The 10,657-nt window shown below is 44.6% G+C and overlaps 1 protein-coding gene and 1 long non-coding RNA gene across 4 annotated transcripts; one reads left to right on the plus strand and one right to left on the minus strand.

The window, feature by feature from the left end:
• Positions 1–157: 157 nt before the first annotated feature.
• On the plus strand, positions 158–2,615 carry LOC146680318 (uncharacterized). Its single transcript, XR_014917837.1, has 2 exons — positions 158–634; positions 1,582–2,615. It is a non-coding gene; the product is annotated as an uncharacterized LOC146680318 (long non-coding RNA).
• misp (mitotic spindle positioning) lies at positions 1,340–10,371 on the minus strand. 3 transcript variants are annotated; one of them, XM_085447487.1, is made up of 5 exons: positions 10,297–10,371; positions 6,126–8,088; positions 2,865–3,055; positions 1,942–1,980; positions 1,340–1,865 (listed from the first exon to the last, which is right to left on the minus strand). In XM_085447487.1, exons 1-5 carry the CDS (start codon positions 10,354–10,356, stop codon positions 1,776–1,778), a joined length of 2,343 nt encoding a protein of 780 aa, XP_085303613.1. In that variant the 5' UTR covers positions 10,357–10,371; the 3' UTR covers positions 1,340–1,775. The 3 variants fall into 3 exon arrangements, with proteins under 3 accessions (XP_085303613.1, XP_085303612.1, XP_085303611.1); XM_085447486.1 differs by lacking the exon at positions 10,297–10,371 and adding an exon at positions 9,931–10,003; XM_085447485.1 differs by lacking the exon at positions 10,297–10,371 and adding an exon at positions 9,088–9,916.
• Positions 10,372–10,657: the final 286 nt, after the last annotated feature.

The raw sequence follows: 10,657 nt of genomic DNA on the forward strand, positions 1-10,657 counted from the left end.
CTAGGCGAGACGTTTAAGCTGCGTGTCATATAAACGTGTTTGTCTGTGAGATGACTGATATAACCTCTGTGATCAGTTTGATATCGGCCCTGTGCGACGAACCGGCTGTTTATCTGACGGGCGCCGCGGACACCATCCTCTATCCCCGGTAACATTCTTCCCTGAGCGAAGTCTTCTAGGCGGAAAAAAATTAAAAGATACCTGCGCCCAATTTTAGTTTATTGTGGTTTCCTTTATTAGTATTTACTCGTTGTTGTTTTTAATAATGGAAACTAACGCTGAAAAAAATATCCGACCTCGATGCATTGTCATCTTGTTCATCTGTCCAGAAACATATTTTAAATCTGGTGTCAGGTGACTTTTTCTTTAGCTGTGAGTTCACACTGACAGGGTGCACAGCTAGATTATGGTCTGATCTAATGATCTGCTGTATGAGTGAGTTCGATCTTCTGTTTTTTGATCACCTTTTGTGTTGTATGATGAGCAGGATGCTGTCCATATGGTTGGTTTTTGTATGGACTGAAGTAAAGAAAGACTTTATTGAGAAACATCACATCCTCTTTTCCTGTCTCCTCCTCCCTGATCCTGGTTTTCTTCCCGGTTAAAGAGATTTCTTCCTCTCTGCTGTCACCAGGTACCCTCTGATTTTGTTGGTTACACTCACCTCACCAAACAATGTGTTTGTTTATTGTGTTTATGTTTTGTGCTGTGTTGGTGTGTTTAAGTAAGTAAATGTATTTGTGTAGCACATGTCGGGATACAACAGGTGTTACAAAGGTGCTTCACATCAAATCAAAACACGAAACAAAGAAATGCAGGTAAATTACAAATAAACTAGAATGAAACGTCAGTTTAACCTCCTACAACCTGGTTACCACATATGTGGACATCACATTTTTGGTTGTCTAGACCTAAATACAAAATTTTGCTCTACAAGGGCCTGATATCCACTTACGGGGACATTATACTGCCACTATTCTATCAAAATTTAAAACAAATGTCCTCATATGTGGATCTCATTTTTCTCATAAACAAAAATCAGGTAAAAAAATAAATAAATCTGGTAATTCTTTGTTTTTACATTCATCAGGTCACAATCAGCCCAAATAGCAAAGAGAAATTAAAAATGCATGCAATGAAAGAGTTCGGGTCTTAGGGGGTTAAAGCAATGAGAATCACTGTTTAATTTTGTGTGGAAGGTTTTCTGGTAATGCTGCTAAAAACACATTGTAAACATTTGTTTCAGAGATGGGTTTGGGGTGCTCTGTTTGGCTACACTTCCCGTTTCTGGATCTTTTGGAGAAAGTTAGAACCCTCTGTTCAGATGTTTTTCAGAAAGCAGGTAAAACTGAGCTTCCTGTCGCTGGGATTCTGCTATAATGCTGCAGCTGTCGGCAGATGTTTGTGTCTTGCAGTGAACCATCTGAGTGTCTGAGGACTAAAAATCATTTTTTATTTTTGATGCATCATGAAAACAATCAGAAACTTCCCGTGCTGCTGTGTCAGATTAAAAGTCTCCAGATAAACACTGGAACTATCTTTTTTTCTCTATATGAATCAGACACGTTGTCTCTGTTTTAGGCTCTAACCAACGGACTGCTGATTAGACAAGGGGAACTGCTGTCATCTTCAAGGAACAATCAGCAACAGCCATTTCTGTTGGAGCGTCTTTAGAAACCACTGCATCCCAGCTTGAGGAGAGAAACTCAGTCCCGTATTTCAGGATCTCCTGCCCTGCTGCTTGAGGTCGAGTCCTGTTTTGGAGTCAGGCACACTCACTTGTTCTCCTGGTTGGCAAATTGTCTGGCCTCCCAGAGCAGAGCTCCCTGGTTCTTATGTCGATTGACTCGAGTCGACTCCACAACCTGAAAACAGGCCAAGACGACAAGGAGTTAAGGAGACAAGGAGTAAAGGGGTTAAGGTTACAGGAGAAGCCCATACCTCGTTGTTGATCTCATCAACTGGCTGGATCCCTGCGTACTGTAAAGAAACAAACAAATAAAAATAGACTCCGTTATTATTGTGCAGTTTTAAAACCTCAGTTCCAACAGTCAGGACGCTGGTTGAACTGCAAATAAAAACAGAATCCAATGATCTGCAAATCCCATAAACTCATATTTTATCCACAATAGAGCACAAAAACACAGTAAATACTCAAAATGAGACATTTTACTGTTTCATAACAAATCTGAGCTAATGTGGAATTTGGCAGCAGCGACTTGACCTAAAAGTTGCGACGGAGCAGCAAAAGTGTGTCAAAGTCCAGCAGTGCAAAAGAAAAGATCAAAGGGAGCTGGCAGCAGGTCAGCCACGTGATCAGGTGGAAAAAGATCCTCTCAGAGAGGTGGAGCTTCTCAGAAGTTCACCAACCTGTTTCAGAATCACAGTCCTTGCTGTGAACATTTTATCAATTACACAACATGACATCATCAGCATATTCAGTGGATCTGAGCGCAGGGATGAGGCTGTAAATCAGTATTGGATTTCTGTGATCTTCAGCTGTTCTCCTCAGCTCACAGACTGATGTTACGGAAGAGGAAACATGGACCTGTCTAGATGTGTTGCTGCCATCAGATTCAACACAAGCTCATATTTTTATTAAAACATTTACCATGGTTAAACATTTTATGTGTTTTCTGTGTTCTGTAGTAAATAATATATTAGTTTAATAGATTTACAGATTGTTGCATTCTGGCTTGTTTTACAGTTCACACAGACCCAGCTTTGTTGGACCTTGGTTTTTATTTTATTCACTTCCATTTTATTTGTGCAGCATCATTTCATTGACAACGTCTAAATGATCATCTTCATCATCTCCTGAAGCAGGAAGAGGCTGAAAAAGCAGAAAGAGCAAAACTACTTACTGCACTCTCCTCCAGCTTCAGTTTGGCTCGATACTCCTCAAAGTTCTGCAGCAGAGTCTCCGTCAGACCTCGCACTGCTAGGGAGGGGGAGGAGGGAGAGGGAGAGGAGGAGGTCCAGGGCCGAGCCGTGATGAAGGAGACGGAGGGCAGACGGAGGGAGGGGCGAGGAGAAGACACGCTGGCTGGTTTCTCTGAAACACCGTGGAGGAAATCATGAATGACGTCATATGTGACACGCTGTGATGTCATCAGTGTTTGAACAGCAGCTGTTTCCTCCAATCATGTTTTTTTTTTTTTTATTATTTAAATGGAAACAGAACTTTAAACAGGAAACACATTTAAGGTGGAGCTTTCCAGTTTTCAGTTATATTCAGTGGAATCATTTTAATGTGAAGCTGTGGTTGTTCCTCTAACGGCCAGCAGAGGGAGCAGTAAGTAAGTCCTCAAAGACTTCCATGTGTCTGTAGCTACTAGCTGTCTGGTAGTGTGATATCCACTAACACGTGATCACATTTATGTGAATTCATTTATATTTAAGCTATTTTACTTTCAATGTAAGTGATATTTTCATTTGAAAATTTGCTTGCAGGACACATATATAGCTTTCTACAGGTGTTGCCACATGGTACCTGTAACACTAGCTTCACCGTGTTCGTGCAGTTGGAGATTTTGGAGCATTTTTAATGACATCATCTGACCAATTGTATGGCTGCTGAGAGGTTACTGTACCAACACACAGTCCAACAGGTCTAAGCTCCAGTTTGGGTGTGCAGTGAGATTTGAGGATTATAATTGGATGTTACTGAGCACTGGTTAGCAGATATCTGTGTCTGTGTGATACACCTGTACAGTCTGAGGATGCACACTGATGATGATCATGCAGCGAAACTGTTAAAACCAGGGGTTCATAAACCAATGAGTAACATCACAGAGGTTGGGTCCATCTTTTATCTACAGTCTGCTCATCATGTCTGCTGTGAGGCAGGGTTTCTTAAGATTGCGCTGCTGCAATGTTTCCCAGCGTGGATTCTCTGGATAACAGAATGTGCTGATTGGTCGCCTGCTCTGATGAGCGAGTGTGTGTGTGTGGCTTTGGAGCAGCTGTTACTGATTGACTGAAGTGGATTTCGGTGCTTCTCTGGACTTTGATCATTTCTTTCGTTGAGTTACTCATTCTCTGATTTTTATGTAACAAGTTTACCTTCCTTCCTGCAGATCATTTTCACACTCCTTCAGTGGATTCCATTTAAACCTTCAGCAGCACTCTGTCTCTCTGCTCTGATCTCTGGGTCTTTTATTTTGAAGATTTCCCCCTCAGCATCACCTGTTGTTAGTCACTTAAGTCAGAACATCACAAACTGGGTGTTTATAAACAAAAAAAAAACCCTGTTAGTAAAAGTTGCTTGTGAAAATCTGATGATAGCAGCAGTATGGCGTTATTTTTGTGCCACTATTCTGAGCGCACGTAAAAACAAGTTGTTGCATTGCATTTTGAGGAGAGATTTATTTTGAGCAAAGAAAAACTAAATTTGAGTGAACAAAGAGAGACCAAAGAGAGACCAAAACAGGCAATCAGAAGTTTTTGCATCCAAGTGTGTGATTGGTTGGTTTTGTGGCACAAATATAACAGTCTATAGAAAGAGTTGAACGCACAGGGAGCAGAGATGTTCAGAGTGCAAGCGACACACCGCGAACAGGTCCGCAGAGATCTGAGCAAGAACAAATGCAAAAACTGAGCAAGAGGAGCTGTTACTGTGTGTTTCTATGGATAACAGCAAACACTGAAATACATTTTTTGCATGCAGCAATGAATTTTGTTCGCTCAAAATGTAGCTTTTCTTTGCTCAAGATAAATTTCTCCTCAAAATACAACACTTGTAAAGAAAATGTTTACATGCGCTCAAATTTTTTTTACGTGCACTCAGAATAGTGGCACAAAAATAACGCCATACAGCACCAGGTGGACAGAGGAACTGCAGACTGAAACAAACCCTGAAAACTACAAACTAATGACAGTGATGAGCTGGAGGAAACTGTATAACATCCTGCTTGTCCTGAGTATGGATACATGTGAGCCTCACAGCTTTTCTTTGTGTTTTGTTTTTTTACCACTTCATTTGTTGTCTTTGCTCTGTTTGAATAAAGCTTTAAATAGTTCTTTTGAAGAACATCTGAGAACAGCTAAGCGCAAATATGGTTATAGGTTACTGTTTGGCTTTGTGGACATTTCCACATATTTGACTTTTAAACCTGCTGATTAATTTAAGCTAACAGTGATGAGATGTGTTTAACCTTCAGTCAGTCACTGTGACTGCTGCTCCACACATCGTCCCGAAACACAATAATTTAATGCAACAGAGCAGGGTTACTGTGAAACAGCATATTTCAACCCAAACCATCTTTTCCTAAACCTAACTGAGCGCATTTTAGAGCCTTGAGCTGAACATGAACCACAGCATTGGTCAATGTGGGCCTCCTGGGAGGTTTTACTGCTGGACCTGATGAGTCACTCAGACACCATTGGACAGTGTTACATGGGTTTAATAAGGCCGGTGACAGTTAGAGTCTGGCCATACATGGCCACCATCTCATGTCAGAGTCTTAATGATGTCATAGTGTGATGAGTTTTTCCTTCAGACCAAGTGCTGGTGTGGACTCTGAGGAGGAACCGGGTTTGAGTCCAGGCCTGTTGGGGGATGCCTCTGTTCAGACTCATAAACACCTCTGAAACACTGAGTCAGCAAATTCTCCCATGAGCCACTCTGATGTGATTGGGTAGGTTCAGTCCTCTTTCTAATATTTGGTGAACATTGGACCTCGGAGAGGTGTGTTAGTGTCACCGGTGGACAATAAACTCACAAACCAAAGCGCTGGCTCTGTTTAAGGCAGCAGCCAATCCACCTGAGAGGAAACACTCTTTCAGTCGTGGTTTGGTGTGTGTTTTGACAGTGAATGACAGGCAGAAGATATGTGGTTGGTTACAAACAGGTGAAAATAGTTTTCCTTCAAAGATTACTGAGTAACAGCTAAGCCCTGTTCCTGCCGGAGTGGTGAACTTTGACCTGAAAACAGCCTCAAAAATCATATTTGGTCCTAAGCTGAAATTTATGTGGAGTCTTTCCTGAGATATCAAAGGACTAAAATCTAATGAGGTCTGGAAACATCAAAAAACGTTTAGACGTGATTGGACTGTCAGAACAAACTGACATTGAGAATTATGGGGCACTTTGAGTTTGCTGTGATCGGGTCAACAGTACGTACCTGTTTTTATCGGCGGGTAGAACTGACTGACGGCCTTCTGGGTCGCTTGTTCCACCAGAGGAGCTGGAGAGAACAGCTGCTGTTTGGCTTCCTCCCTGGACTCCCTCAGCTCCTGCTCCCTTCTCAGAGCCTCCTCAATTTCCTTCTCAATGAAGTCTGGGGCTCCTTTTCCTCTACACTGCAGGCCAGTGGACTTCAGGCTCTCCCTCCAGGACTGAAGGGCTGTTTCCTTTTGAGGTGTCAATGCTAGGGAGGCAGTAGAGGAAAAGGAAAACACTTGATCCTGGTCAAGACGTCTTCTGTCCTGGACCCCAGAGTCTATCTCGATCAAGGAAGAGGGAATTGGGCTCATTTGTTTTTGTTCTTCAGGGTGTCGATGAGGACAGCAAGGAGATGGAAAGACTTCACTTGTTTCAGACTCAGGCTGGCTGCTCTCCTCTGTCCACCTGTCCTTGTTTCGTGGCTCCGACTGACTTCTAGTCTCTTCGATATTCTGAGAAGGATCAAGCTTATTCTGGTTCTCGTTTTTGACCTCTCCCTGGACAATGAAGCTCACTCGAGTCTTCTCTTTCATTTTGATCGGTGCTGGTCGTGGTTGTAAGCGTTTGGTTTTGATCTCAACCATCTGTCCCCAACTGTCACTAAGCTTCAGGCCTCGAGAGCGGCGCAGGTTCTCCTCACGTTCCTGGATTAACCGAATCTCCCGTTCAATTGGGGTCTCACAAGCACTAGTGGACTTGATGGGTCTGTTCAGCTGCTGTACGTTATCGTTGAACACCCCATCATCGCTGACGTAGCCACCACCCACCTCTCCTGATAGCTCCTCCAGTCCAGAGTCCAGGTCATCAAACACGCTGCTTTGCCTGCTCAAACATTCCTCAGTCTGGAACACCGTCACCTTCTTCTGTCGATATGCTTCATCTTCTTCAGGTGCTTTAAACTGTGCTGCGTTGTTACTTGTCTCCACCTTCTTTGGTGTGGTTACATCAAGATCTGGCCACAAATATGACTTCAGGTGTGTTCTTGGGGACTTCAGAGGACTGGACGGAGCCTTCAGCCGGTCCTGCTCCAACTTCAGAAACTGTTGTCGGATTGTGTTGAAGTTGATCTGCTCCCTGTCGATGGTTCCGGGCTCAGCAGGACGAGGGGGTTCTGGTCTGGAACTGACTGGCTTGTAGCTTAAACTGAAACCTTCTATCAGTTTGTTTGTAGACTGGCTCAGGTCCTCCTGGGAGCTCAGCTGGTCCTGAAACCCAGCACTCTTCTTTGGAGCTTGGGTACGAATGATCTCTTTGCGAAGCTCCTTCTCCTCTTCCTCACCAACCACTCTGATTCCATTGTTTGCATCAACCTTGTACTGCAGGTCTCCGTTGCCCTCTGAGAATAGACTCTCGGGTTTCTTGCTGCTTGTGTAGGTCTGTAGTTTGAAGCCCTTCTCTTGCTTCAGGGTGGCCAGCATAGCCTGGCGCTGGGGTGAGACCATCCAAGCTTCATTATGCCCAGCCTTGGGGCTTCCTGGATCTTCCACAAAGGAGTAAAACCCACAATGAGAGCCTGAGCTGCTGCCAGGACTGCTGGGACTGCTGGGTTGCCACTCGTCACTGGAGTTTCCCCCATCAGGCGACACAGCAATCTGCCGGGCCTGAACCACAACATCCTGAGACTCGTCGCCCTGCTGGGAGGAGACGACTACGCAAGGCTGACTGTGTGAAACTGAGATGCTCCTAAAGGCGGTGTCCAGGTCATTTGGACCTGGGGCTGGTACAGCAATGGTGCGTAGGTCTGATGGTTGGAGCGTGGGGGACAGAGGCTTTAAAACCCAATTCTTTGGAGTGCTGTCCATGGCTGCAGGTGGTGTGGCAGAACCAGCGGGTGACAGAGGTTCTGACAGATGGTGATGAACAGAACTCGACTGAGAAGATGGAAAAGTCAAAACATCCTGATGGTTGCCCGCAGAAAGTCTCTGAAACAACAGGGAGGAAAGAATGGTTACTGTGGCAACCACAGAGGACAGCAATAGGGATAGGACAGTTTCTCTAGTAACAGGAATCAATTTGGAGGGCTGATTGGTTGCATTGGAAACATCCAGTTCAACTCAGTTTTATCTATATAGTGCCAAAGCACAACAATGGTTTCCTCAGTGCACTTTACATTGTAAAGTACAGACCCTGCACTGAACATAAGGGTTGAAAAGACTCAGATCCATCCAAACATGGAGCCGGAAGCTGAGACAGGAGGTCACAGCAGACCGGTTATCATCGGGCAGGTGGGTGGAGCTGCTGTGACCACTTAAAGAAGTTTATCAAATCCATAAACTTCAGAGCAAACCCTGAGCTTTGGGGCCACAGGGACTCATTGACCTCATCATTAGGAATGTGTTTTATATGAACGTTGTCACTAAACACGAGACACAGACAGGAAATGAGGAGAAGCAGAACCGATCCACTAATCATTTCCTCTACTTTTCTCTGTACATTCACTAAGTGTGCCGGATTTATCCAGCTGGGGGGCTGGTTCAGGGCCCCGGGGCACGTGTTTGACTGTAGCATGTCTGACCTGAACTGGAATCAGCAGCTGAGTTTTTATGGAGGAAATTTAACTGAATCCAAGGAATGATAGATCAATGATAACGTTTACAGCGACTCTCGTAAAAGACTGACTGAAGTCATATGACCGTTTATGGGAAGGCAGCTCGTCTGTGGTCATGAACTCTAATAATTAATCCACCATAAAACGGATAAAGTTCAGAGTTGCTCGGATAAAGGTGGAGGTCAGAGGGTTATAAACCTGCAGCAGTTCAAAGTTCAAAAGCTGACAAAGTTGTAAAAAGGCCTGTTAGCACGGAGAACTGCGGCTCAGAGCCGTCACCAATCAGCTGAGCATGCCAGAGTTACAGATACACACACACACACACACACACACACACCTGAGTGCAGGACATCAGGTCAGGTGTGCTCCTCACCTGTCTGTGTCTTTGAGCTGAGTCAGGACTCAGACCGGCAGTGATGGCCATCTATAATCTTTAGTCCGTGCAGGCTGGAAATGCTATGAGGTGCTCAGAGACAACATTTCTTCTTATTCTTTGTCATTCCAGCATTTCCTGCTGTCAGGGACTCTTTATGCTACCGTCTCCTCACACCTGAGCGCCCCTGAAAGAGCTTCAGAAATCACTTTAGCACTCAGTAGCTGCTCTGATACCCCTGTGGGCAGTTATGTGGGCATCTGCGAACTTTTACTCCGTCACGCCACAGGAACAGACCGGCCTTTCAGAGGGCCTCTTCTGGTCCCCAGGCCTGTTATTTTATTCCCTGGTATAAAGTCTTCTTTCACCTGTTTGTGCAGAAATTCACCAGCCAAACACGAGCCGCAGATGACACTCGACTGATTCCTGGAGTGTTCCAGACAGCGGCGGCCTCAGAGCACCCTCCTGTCTGAGCATGCCTGATAAGCAGCTCCTCCTGCAGACAAGCCGCTGCTGTCACCTGATAACGTGTCCAACTGTTTGGAGACCACCCAGAGACCCAGAAACTGATCCTCGGGGGGCAGGGCTGTAAAACTTTGTGTTTCGGGTGCTTTCAAGAAGTAACCAAGTCCTGGTCATGTGACAATCAATAACTAATAATAAGGCAGTAGGTGTGAAGGAGTATACTCTCCTTCGCACCTTGGATTCAGAAAAATGGCGCTCCCAGTCTCATCACTAGTCAATGATTATAAATATCATTAATTAAAGATGTTATTGATTACAGTTGTTACTGATTAAAGATCTGATTGATCATGTAAAGGTAGATCTGAGCTGATTTCTTACCTCTGATCAGTTTTCTGCCTGCTGCACAGCCTGAAGAACAACTGACTGATGTGCCAAAGGTCACTGAATGCCCACTCACAGGCCCCGCCCCTAAAGCAACGCCCCACCCCCAGAGACCAGTCTTTAATGATATTCCTAATAGGCAGTGGCAGCCTGTGAGTGTTTTATGGTAAGACGCAGAAGGACAGGAGAGTGGCCTCAGCTCGTGATCCACGCTGGATCATCAAACTGAAGTTTCACTCCTGCTCGTAAGAGCACTCCCTGCTGCCCCCCTCAGCTGAACTGCAGCTTCTGTAACACAACAGCAAGTAATGCAATCACACCACTCTGACCTCTGACCCTGGGGACAGAAAGTGCGTGTCTCACCTTCGTCTCCTGGTCCAGACTGTGACACAGAACCACCCAGGGAGGCGTGTACCTGAACATCCTGCCGGTCTGAACTGGATCTGACCAGTTCTGGTTTTGGATGATGATGTTAGTCAGACTCACCTGGTCAGCAGGAACCAATCACCACAAGCCCTGAAGCAACAGTAATATAAATAGGAAGTTACTAAGGAACTGTACCTTTTCAAAATAAAGCAATCAGAAAATTATGGATTTGTTTATGTTCTTAATTGCAAAAATATAAAAATATAAGAAACAGATTTGTCAAACTGATCATCCATTTTGTTTTGTGGTGATAAATCTGTAGATGTTGCTGTACTAACTGCTTAGATACCAGGTTATT

Source organism: Copadichromis virginalis, linkage group LG23 (assembly GCF_057382275.1).
Source record: "Copadichromis virginalis isolate Kocher_CV1m ecotype Utaka linkage group LG23, C_Virginalis_male_GT1.1, whole genome shotgun sequence".
Lineage (NCBI taxonomy): Eukaryota > Metazoa > Chordata > Actinopteri > Cichliformes > Cichlidae > Copadichromis > Copadichromis virginalis.